This window comes from Procambarus clarkii, chromosome 31 (assembly GCF_040958095.1).
Source record: "Procambarus clarkii isolate CNS0578487 chromosome 31, FALCON_Pclarkii_2.0, whole genome shotgun sequence".
NCBI classification, from domain to species: Eukaryota; Metazoa; Arthropoda; class Malacostraca; order Decapoda; family Cambaridae; genus Procambarus; species Procambarus clarkii.
Genome location: NC_091180.1, coordinates 18,007,136 through 18,019,266, shown reverse-complemented (window position 1 = coordinate 18,019,266; position 12,131 = coordinate 18,007,136). Strand labels below are relative to the sequence as shown.

At 38.3% G+C, this 12,131-nt stretch overlaps 1 protein-coding gene across 1 annotated transcript in view; it reads left to right on the top strand.

The window, feature by feature from the left end:
- Positions 1–8,851, top strand: part of LOC123758874 (CD109 antigen) — a 69,006-nt gene extending 60,155 nt beyond the window's left edge. Inside the window, exons 34-35 of the mRNA XM_045743641.2 lie at positions 1,079–1,187; positions 3,481–8,851. Coding sequence (XP_045599597.2) covers positions 1,079–1,187; positions 3,481–3,686 — 315 coding nt within the window. The 3' untranslated portion in view covers positions 3,687–8,851. The remainder of the gene's footprint in view (positions 1–1,078; positions 1,188–3,480) is intronic.
- The last annotated feature ends 3,280 nt before the right edge of the window (positions 8,852–12,131 follow it).

Below are 12,131 nucleotides of genomic sequence, written 5' to 3'. Positions count from 1 at the left end.
CACTGCTCTATGGCCAACATAGCCCTGACACTGCTCTATGGCCAACATAGCACTGACACTGCTCTATGGCCAACATAACCCTGACACTGCTCTATGGCCAACATAACCCTGACACTGCTCTATAACCAATATAGCCCTGACACTGCTCTATAGCCAACATAGCCTTGACACCACTCTATAAGCAACATAGCCCTGGGACAACTCTGTAGGGAACATAGAACTGTCACCACTGTATATGCAACAGTTTCCCCTAAAATTTTAACAAAATCTCTCTGTTGGATAAACTCTCTTTGGAAAATATTTAACTTGACATTCAGTACACATACCTGGATATAACTTTAGATTGATAAATATCCAACATTACTTAAGAGCTTGTAATTCTATGATGTATGTCTTAAGAAACATGGAAACTTGGCATCTGGGATTGGTGCAGCCCTGGTTATTCTCATAATAATCATACCACTATTAATTTTGTTTGTAAAAATGCAACACATGGATAGAAATAAGTTACATTTTTCTTGTTATTCGGCTTGAACCACCCATTCTTCTGTTTAGATAGTACCTATTATGACAACCGTCTATACTCAGAATTTGTACGTTCTTATCTTTTAGATAGTAGTATACTGACTAGTAAGGAATTGTTTTAAAATAAATGACGCTAAAACAAACTAAAATATTCCTAGTTACTATAAGTACTACCAAAACCAGAAGGATGGGCTGGCTTGCAAGAATAAGGTATTATGTTGTGATGAAAATGGGTTTTGGGAACTAGTTGTACACTTGCGATGTATCTAGGGGTTATGCTTGCAGAACTCAAGAGGGATCCATCTATAATTTTAACAAATAAAAAGGTAATTGGTAAAAACTTGATAAAGGATAGCTAATCAATATGTTCATAATTACATAAACATAAAACTTGGAAATTCAAAAGGAGGTATATATGGCATACATACAATTATCCCCTCCATTTCCATCACTGGTACTAAGTATAGCATACATCATCTATACAAACTATAAGGTGTATTTTACTTGAAGTACAACCCAGTGACACAGATAACTCCTTCATTTCATATCTTAGATCCCGTCGGACAAAATGCAGTGCTTCAGCTATGACATACAACGATGGTATCCTGCAGCAAACCTCACAGCCATCAGGTCTGCTACAATTATGGAGATGTTTGCTCCAGGTAAGCTTCTCTTTCTCTATCATTTACTATTACATAATGTTAGCTGTTGTATGGGTATTTATTGTGTGTATTCTTACACTTTCTCACACTTTTACTTACTCACACACTTGCACTTTTTTTTTTTAACACAGGTGGTTACAGAAATAGATAACTTCTGATGCCTGTTAACGGGTTTAGAGCCTTCAAGTTCCGAAGCTCATGTTAATTCTTATCCTAGTTTCCCCTGGAAAATAATCCACTAACCAGTTTTCAACCCACTTCCCCTGGGTGGTCTCTAGCTCTGGTGTTTGTTTCTTCCCCTTTGTTCATGGTTGATGCTTCAGTCTGGGATATTTTTCTTAAGGTATTATTTAGTTGGCTCTTGCCTCTGGTTATTGAGTTGCGGAACTTCACTCTCTTCCAGAGGTGTCGGGACTATTCTTTTGGCCCTGGTGGACAGTTTTTTCACCTGCATCCATCTCCTTTTCTGGCAAAAAATGAAACTACAGTATTGACTTCCAGAGGGATTCCTTGGTAATTGATGCTTGGTTTATGTTGCTGGGGTACATTATCAGTTATGTCCGGTAGCTGAGGTTCATCATTACTTGTGCGCCATCAGTTATGCTTTGGTGGATGTTCTGTATGTCGATCTAGTTTTCTTCGTTCCCTGCTCCATGGCATGTCTGTTCCATTATTTTGTCAAAAAAGCTAGCCACCCTATGGTATACCCTCATGCCCACAATATTTGTACTTACCTAATTGTACTCACCTAATTGTGCTTGCGGGGGTTGAGCTTTGGCTCTTTAGTCCCGCCTCTCAACTGTCAATCAACTGGTGTACAGATTCCTGAGCCTACTGGGCTCTATCATATCTACATTTGAAACTGTGTATGGAGTCAGCCTCCACCACATCACTTCCTAGTGCATTCCATTTATTAACTACTCTGACACTGAAAAAATTCTTTCTAACGTCTCTGTGGCTCATCTGGGTACTAAGTTTTCACCTGTGTCCCCTTGTTCGTGTCCCACCCGTGCTAAAGAGTTTGTCTTTGTCCACCCTGTAAGTTTGTGGCTTTGACTGCTACTTTTGCTAATGGGTCATGCACCAATATTCTAGCTTGGAGGCTTTTGGGGATCTAATAGGGTCTAAGCAGCTAGGTATCTGGTTACTGTTCCTGGTTTCATTCGTGCTTGTTTTGTCCTGGGCTGGATTTCCCAGTCTGATGTTTCTTCTTCATCAGCTTTGTAACTTCCGTCTCTCATCCTTGCTGTTATATACCATTTCTTCCTTCTTTATTGGTTAGGTTCAGAAAATCAGTGTTGAATGTAATGAAGTGCCCCTTTCTGGGTGAGGCCCAGTTACTCTCTGACTCCCTACCCTCCTACCAGTGCATCAGTTCATGGCCCATCTGCAGCGGACTGATGGGTGCAGACATGACCGGGGAACACTGTTGGCTGGCAGCTTTGTGCACGAGCACTTGGAAAGGCAGGTGTTTGTACGCAGTTTTGTGTGAAATATTTTGTTTTGAGTGATTCTTTTTGCGGTGTCTGTTAGCTGTTTCGGGGCTTAATCCATTTGCATGATCCACGAGTTGTCTGTACTGTATTGTCCCGTCTGATTTCTCGGTGCGGGGTAATCATAATGCTCCCCTGCTCCCCATGCTTCTCAAGGGAGGGGCCAGATTTTGACTGGTCTCCAGTAGGCCAACAGGATGCCTATGACTGATGTGACAAGGTATTAGGAACCTATCAACCAGGCTGAGACTCATACGTCAGGCTGCGAGCAGCCGCGTCCAACAGCCTGGTTGATCAGTCCGGCAACCAGGAGGCCTGGTCGACGACCGGGCCGCGGGGACGCTAAGCCCCGGAAGCACCTCAAGGTAACCTATATCAGTGACATAGCCTCAAGGAGACACTTGGACTTACCCAGAAAAGGGCATTTCAGTATATTCAATACTGGTTTGTTTATCATTTTATTTTCAAAATTAGTCAACCCCACAATAATGCTAATGCATTAGATTAACTACATGAATTATTAACTTTGGTCTAGTTTTAGCTATGTTAGGCAGGATTAATGCATAATTTGCATATTTACATAAGTGAGGTGGCAAAGTTAGACTTAAATCAAATTAGGAACAAAATTCCTCTTGTTAATTAAATTAAATCTTTCAATCCACAAGATAAAAGCTTTGAAAAATGTAAATAAAATTTAGACTTGTTATTTTAAGGGTTTGTTTTCTCTTAAACATTTTCACAAGAATGTTTAATTAACAGTATTAATAATTCACCTTTCCATTTTCCTGTCTCCCTGACAGAACACTTTGAAATGGTAATGATAAATGCCACACCACTAGCAATGCTTGACATTTGTGAGGTGTGTGGGTCGTACCAGTGCCCGTACTGCCCCATCTACAGTGCGGCTCCATCAACGCATCTCGACTCTACAACAAGTAATGTCCCTGCTCTTTGCTGCTTTTTTCTTCTGTTAATAAGCAAATTGCTCTCGTGTCCACAAAATTAGTGTTTTTCATCATTTATGTATTTATTTGTTCACTTTTCATTTGTTTCTTGTACATTTTATAACATGTTTACTTTTGTGTACACCATACTGTATATACATACACACAAGTGTGTTTGTATATACTGTACTGTATATATATTCACACAAGTGTTTGAGAATATTTATTGTGAGAAAAATGATGAATGATATTTAAGCAGATAACCACAAAGGAAATTTTCAAAGGCAATTTCTTTAGGGGTTTTGACCACTTTCCTTTCTTTGCAGATATTGCTTTTACAATATAATCCCTTGCAATACAAGTATTGCAACCTTCTCAGGTAAAGTCTTTCTTGACAGCATGCTACAAGGTAGCCAGCATATGATATTGCTTTCAGAAGTGGAAATTTATTTTAAAATGTGTTGTAAATTTTTTTTAACACTTTTGGAATCACTATTGAACTACAGTGGAGCATGTGGACTATATAACATATTAGAAGGCAGTGATTGCAGTCACCCAGGATCTACAAAAAATTGGCATTTGAATGAAATTAATTAAAAATTAGGAATGATTCCAGTTCATTTTAGTGTATTAAAGAAATATGACCCCTTGAATGACAAGTATCTTCAGGTTATAATCAATGAAAACAGTGTTTACTATGACCTTAAACAAACACTAGAAGCTCCAGGCAACATCCCAACATATATTATGATGATTTGATGCAGGAGAGGACAGTAAAATAAGTTGTCTTTCCATTACTGGTGGCTGTATTGCCCAGGTCTTCTTGACTAAGCAATGTATCCTTGTCATGGTGGATTTGTCTGGCTTCCACGCTGCAACATAGCTATGGGTTGCTCCTAATTTGTTTATTCTTAGTCTGTTTAATCCTTAAACTACGCATGGCGTATATATACGCCCTGAGTAAAATGTCCCACGGTGCGCATGGCGTACATATACGCCATAGGGTGCCAGGCACGATTCAAATGGCACGGGGTTCACATTAGCTTCCTCAGGGCTCTTGTAAACAGACGCCATTTTTTTTTAAATCGTGGGCAATATTCTCAGGTGTGAGAGGCACAGTACTGTTGGTGCAACCAAGGTTGGTCCATGCAGCATGAACGAACAGCATTGCTGTTCAGCTTGTGACCACAGCATTGCCGAAAAATGTCAAAATACATATATAATTGCTATTATTTAGCGATGACAATATTACAGATGACCCCTGACTGTGATATAAATAACCAGGGTTGTGATAATAGCAGGATTGTTGTAATAATTAGCGCTGTGGGAGGAGTGATGCTGAGGGACGGAGGGAGATTGCATCGTTTACTGACTGTGTGGTCACCTGTTATTGTCTACATTCACCATACCAACTCAGTGGTTCTCTATGGTGAACACAAATGTAGATACTTATATATAGTGTGTGTATTAGTGTAATAACAGCAAAAGGATTATGCTGGGAGGAGCAATTTGGGTGACGGAGGTGACGTCGTCTGCATGATTTGTCTGACTGTGCAGAGGGAGGCCACTATGCTCTTTGGGCACTCTACAAGCTTAGGTGTACAGTTACGGTGCATACAACATGTATATACTTATATATAATATGTGTATATAGTGTAATAACACTGCAAACAGTAATGTTGGGGAGAAAAATTTAGTGCGTGTGACCTTGAATGAGTGAGGGAGCCGCCAACTGATTGTGTGTATAGCGACGACTCTTAGTGCCTGAACTAACTATATCAGCTTAGTTGTACAGTTGTGGTGAACAAAACATGTAGATTCTTATACTGTATATAATGTCTGTATATTGTGAATAAAATATAAAACAGGATGGTGGGAGGAAAAAGTGGGCGAGTGAGGCGTTGTTGAGGGTGTGGCAATGAGTGGCTGGCTGGTGTGTGGCGGTAACTCCTCGTTGCTTTTCGACTCTCTATACCAACTTAGTGGTTCGTTATGGTGAACAAAACATGCAGATACTTACATATAACCTGTGTATAGAGTGTAATAGCAGCAAAACTATTTGTTTATTGTTTTATGAACATAATAATTGAATCACTAATATGCACACCATACTTTTGAGTATAGCGATTATTCACCACTTTTATTATGAAAATATATTACAATACACACTAATGAATAATATTACTGCAAAAAACTAAGAAAAAATCAGAGACATAGAAATAATTAAGTGATAATATCTTTGTGGCAACTCCCACCTGTCAGTGCGGGTGACGCTGACCGACTCTGACGACCACTCTGTCAATGCCCACTTTTTGCCAGACTTCCTCGGTCAATTGCGCCCAAAATATGTCGCCTACGATTTTTTTTTTTCCCGTGCTCAGAGAACACAAATTAACATTTTAGGAAGACGAAATCATTTTTTAGAATTTTTTTTTTCTTGCGCACAGGGGTGTAAATGTCCTCAGGACCCCTGAGCAGTGAAAGGGTTAATTAAAATTTCTTACTAAATGTAAGACCTGGAGAAGTTTTTTTTTTTTTTTTATAGTTAATACAGTACAAAAGGCTCATATCTGAGCAGTACCTTTTGACTGCCTTATTTTTCAAGCATTTGAAAAAGTCAGTCCTGGGTGATAACAAGTGTTCAGAAAATTTAATGGCATCTGTAAAGTGTTAACTGTTGTACTGTTGCAAGAAATGTAGTTAAATGCACACTTATAGTTTGGTCACATAAAGGCACTCTGACCCGTTTACATTTTCCTCTTTGGTTATCTCTTATATTGAGAACATGATGTATTATATGTTATGTGCAGTGAATCCCTGGTTTTAAGTCGGCTACATTATAGGATATAAGAACATTAGAGTAAGAATAAAGAGTTAAGATGTACTGCAGCAAGCGGGTTCCATTTAAATCCACACCCTTTTATCCATATACATATCAGTCTTCTTGAAGTCTGTTAAACTTTGTTTCAGTAAGGCTATTCTACTCATCCAGAACCTCATTCCAAACCCTTTATCCATCATAAATTTTTATATTTTTATTCTACATCTTTATCCATTATTGTGGGTTTTGGCCTGTTCCAACAGTTTCTGATGCCTGTACTGCATATATCTCAATTGTTTATGCCCCTTACCCACTTGAAAACCTAAATCATATCCTCTCTTGTCCTGTCTCTCAAGCAAGTGCAGGAAAGTGAACTGTGTATTATTATTCTTTTGAAGCAGTTGGGAAATAAAAGAAACACTCAGCAAACTATGCTTGTGTTAAAACAAAATGTATAATGCAGTGTTTAGTGTAGTCGGATCCCAACCAAATGGATTCCGATTCAATTTCTGTGTAGAATAAGAGTTTAGGTATGTTTCTGTTCACATAATGCCTCTGTTTACCAAGCAGTAAATAGGTACTTGGGGTTTAGGTAGCTGTTGTGGGTTGCATCATGGGATAGGTCAGTCATTGGCCTAGGGACTTTAGATTTGTATTGAGGTACCCCAAGGTCGAACTACTGATCCTCTGCATGATGTAACTCAACAACACTAGCCAAACTCCCAGGTACCTATATGCTTGGTGAACAGAGGCATTTGCTGCAAGGAAAGGTACCCAACTGACTCATAAGCGTGTGTCCCACCCGGGAATCGAACCCATGATCCCCCAATTGTGAGTCGAGAATGGAGTTACCTGTACTATGAGACACAGAATTGAGATATTCAAAATACAGCAGAATAAAACCAGGAATCATTTATATAATTAGCATTCCTTTGATTTACTGTTATATAATGTGAAGAGTATTACAGCAATTTTAAGAGTGCCTCCTATAATAACTTATCACTTAGCGCAGGAAAACTCTCTGGGCTAAGAATTTCACTCAGTATTATAATTTATAGTTAGAAAGAAGGGGCCTTGGTTATACTGTAAGGCAAGAAATGTTCCTGCAGATTACTATGTAGTTAGATTTTTCATGTGCTATGTAAAGAAATTAGATTATTAATAATACAGGATCTGTATTATTCATCTTTGTCCACATTGCTTTTATTGTTATGATATTTATTCCCAAGTCCAACTTTCACATTTAACTGTCGTGAACTTAGGCTGCATATTTTCTTAAGATATATGATGTAAAATTCCTATTAAATGTTCACTATCTTTTCTAAATCACAAAAACCTAGGTATTGCTTTCATTAGCATTATTAACCAGGTCCAAAGTTCCCTCTCCCAGCTACTAAGGTGTGCAGTCACTAGAGGCCTATCCCCCACTTAACAACAGACAGCTTTTAATACAAATTAATGCATATTCGTTTAATACCAGATATATAACCTTCTATATAAACTGTGACACAATGTTTATGTAGTAGCTGAGAAGGGATATAAATATTTATGAAGTTAATTGGCAAGTTTGTATACAGTGTATGTTAAGTTCCAAAGATTATGGGTTGAAATGATTTTTTTTTTTTTTGTGTGTGAATAAAAATTATGAAGACAAATTGCCGAGAATTATGCGAGCAATGAGTTTGCATATACTGTATAGTACAAAATATGTGGAATATTATTGGAAAAGTGCTTTATTCCATGGATTACAGAGTTAATAGAATAAGTTTGTCTGTGCACTTGTCTGGACATGTACTGTATCTATTTTAAACTAATTTTCTTCAGAAATAGCTTTTTCCAAAAAAAAAAATTCATACAAGAATACTGTATATAGAATAAGAACAAGAATATGTAGTTCATACAAGAAAAATGACATTTCCTGTAGCAAAGAAAGGATACAGATGTCACTATATTTTGATAATGGCAGCCTTAAGTTTGTGTTCTGTTAGTTACAAATCAATGATATGCTTTGGCAGGAAATGCCCTATCATTGGTGAAAGGCCTGACTTTAATTAGAAATTAGGAAAACTAGTATTAATTGAATATTAACCCAGGAGGCACATGATGCAGTGATGTTCAATCCGTGTCTTCAATGTCATCGACTTTATTCTAGTGCCACTCCAGTATCATGTGCCTCAAGGGTTTGTTGAACATTATATTAAATACCACAATTTTCACTGTAAAGTGTAGTACAATTTCTGTGTATCTGGATAATAGTGAATGTATCTCTGGAGTTAAACTATATTCCACGGGCTCTTAAAGTTCCTATCATTGATGGTATGCATACAAGTCAATGCAAATACAGTAATCACCAAAGTATGTCCATAGTTGTTAATAATTTTAATAAAAGCAATTAAGTAACCTTTATTTCACCAGTATTTTTAAATCCGTCATACCTTTGCTACTTATTTTGTTCGCCTGTGCCTGTTATATATAAAAATGAGGACAGAGTGAAGGAACGGTGGCCGATCGCTTACTGTCGGGAGATTAAATGCCAACTCTACAGTAAGCAAGGCCGTTGCTGTACAGACCAGTCCAAGGGAATGGACAAGTAAGTAAATACTGGTATGTTAAGTAATCAACTTCTTTTTGCTGGTTGAATATCTGAATAGTGGTACAGGCATAGAAAAGCACTTAATCTCAGGTAAACATAGCCTTCCCGGTTTGGTGCCTTCTTTTGATAATTACTTACTTACTTATTCTCAGGTAAATGGATCATCTAAGGAATTATCAAAGTATTATTTTGGGTGTCTTTTATATGATATAACAAATTACATTAATCACTTAGGCACATGGCCAACTCTGATCACTATTGATGACCAGACCACACACTAGAATGTGAAGAGACGACGACGTTACACAATCGACTTGAGAATGGTCCAGAACGGACCGAAACGTCGTCGTCCCTTCACATTCTAGTGTGTGGTCTGGTCATCATACTTTAGCCATGTTATTGTGACTCATCGCCTGCATCTGATCACTATTAATATTTAAATTCATTTATTAGGCAGAAATGTATTAAACTCCATTTGATGTTCATTGCACAATTGAAGGTGAAAGTAGCACTAAATGTTATTTCAAATACTTATTGACAGAGTAGATAATCCTGGGATTATTTAAGAATGTGTATTTCTCATTAGTAACATTATATAGCAATTTTTCTGAGCTTAACCGTTGCAAAACAATCTACGCCTTGCTAAAAGCTCGAGCCTTTATAATAAATAATGTTTATTTAGGCAAGCGTACACATAAAAATACGATACATGAACAGTGGAGGAGTAAAGTAATGTAATTACAGTGCCTAAAGTCACTTCTGTGCAGAGCATTTCTACTGTTTACTTTTCTGCTTTGAGGAAAGCTAGATCACCGATAAGATTTTGTTCCATTAATGCCATTGGGTAAGTATTAACTTTAATTTACTGAATTAACATTTTCAGCCTGCAGTTGATGCAGAAATGTTAATATAGGTTTGTAATACTGCATCTTTTGGGTTCAGTTTGTGTGGCCATTTTGTGCTTTTAATGAGAAGAGCTCTAGAGAAGTCTTTGGTGAACAGGCACTATGAGACTTCCTGAAGTATCCTGCAGTCGTAAAACTCTGCGAGGAGACCAGGCTGAGAGTTTGACTCCATTTAAGTAATGCTTCTAGCTGTTAACAGTTTCTCCAAATATAATTCTCTTTGGCTTTTGCATTTTATCTTTTGTAATTTACTAGATGGGGTAATTTACTGGTGCCTGGGTCTCTCTCCACTCATTTTACCTCCTTCCCACCCTCTTCCACAATCGCCCCCATTTTTTCTTTGCCTATCGCCCCTTGCCTCTTCTGCCCTTGCCCCCTCTTTTTTTTTTTTCTTCTGCCCCCCCCCCCCCCCCTCCTCCCTTATCCATCTCCCTGCGTATACCCCTTCTTCCTGTTGAAAAGTTAGGTAAGACTAGCCGCCAACATCTGGCCTCTAACCCTGTCACCCCCAGCAAGCACACATTGTTTTTACAATCATTACTTTGCTGCAACATTGTAAAAATGTAGTTAAATGCTGTGGTTGCATTGAACATGTTATGGAATATTATAAACAGCTGAGAAACTATGGAAAACAAAACCACTGTTACAAACTTCATAGGAGTCACCGAGAGTTGCATTAGGGGGCCACCTATGACAGTCCCGTACCACCAGTGTGTCATCTTTAAAAGTTGGGTAAGACTACCCCCTAACATCTGGCCTCTAATTCTGGAAAGACAGTTGTAAATATTCTCTTGTCAATACTATAGGAAAGAATGTCTGCTTGTCTAACCAGAGTTGGAGGCCAAAATCTAGGGTCCAGCCTTACCTGACTTTGCAGGTGGAAGAGACTGGAATATGGGATCGACATAGCCTACTGAAGATAGGCCCAAGTTAAATGCTTTAAGAAATATTTGTGTTTACAGAGATCCCCTCCCCTGTGATGTTCATAGTCAAATGTGAAATATTTGGTGTGATTAACCCTAGACTTTTCAAGGATTATAATATATATTCTGAGATCCATACAGTTGTATCAGTGCTTCTTAATTTTCTGAGAGAAAGGGGGAGATGGGGGAGGACAAGGGTGAAGGATGATGAGGATGAAGAGGGGGGGGGGTCAAATCAAGTGCATGGGGGGAAAAGGGTGGAAAGTGGAAAGGGAAGAGACCCAGGTGCAGACAAATGCCCATTACATGTACAGTACTTATTATATATACAGGTACTGTAAAGTACAGTATAAATAAACCCTCGATAAAAGCCAAATGCGTATGAATACACTCTGGCTTCCTGTTTCCCGACAATGAATTATTAATTATATACACGCATGTCTTGTATGCAGCCCATCCTCCTGTTATGGTAACGATGAGGACCATAGAATATATACCGAAGTACAACGAAATTAGAAAGTAGAACTTTGAACTATTGAGTAGGACAAACCGGAAAACTATTTTAAACTTGCGTTGCTTTGACAAACTAAAGTAACCTAACCTCCCTAGGCCTAATATACGATATCTGAGGCCTAATATAGTACATATGTGTGCTATACTAGGCTTAGGAATATTTAAGTTTGTGTTTTAGCTACATTTTAAAAATTCCTGACTGATCAGTATACTAGTATCTAAAAGCTAAGTACTGTACATAGAATTCGTGACTATTGACGATCGTCACAAACAGGAGGATGGGTTGAGTATGCACACCTAATACTCAACTATATTGTATGAGTATTAGGAAACATGTAGGTGTGTACACCTACATGTTTCCTGCATCCGGACACACACCCGCATGTATTTTGTAACCACACACATACCTGCACGTATCTTGCATACATACACCAATAATAAAGAACATAGGGGGGGTTATAATCTACTTGATAAACCATTTCCTTTATTAACATTAACTTATGGAAGTGTGGCAGGCATAGTAGCCTCGCCCCCACCCCCAAGCATCTCCAACAATTTCGGCCTAGTTCTTGTCCTGGGCAGGGATGGTCCACTGAGCTATATCCTTAACTGTTGTCCCTTTGTTCACCCACCAGGAATTGAGGACCTGGTTGTAAACCAATTGGTGGGTTGTGTTCCAGTGAAAATTAGTTTAGTTAAGATGAGCTCTGGCATGCGAACAAAACGTAATGATCCCTATTATTACTTTGTTA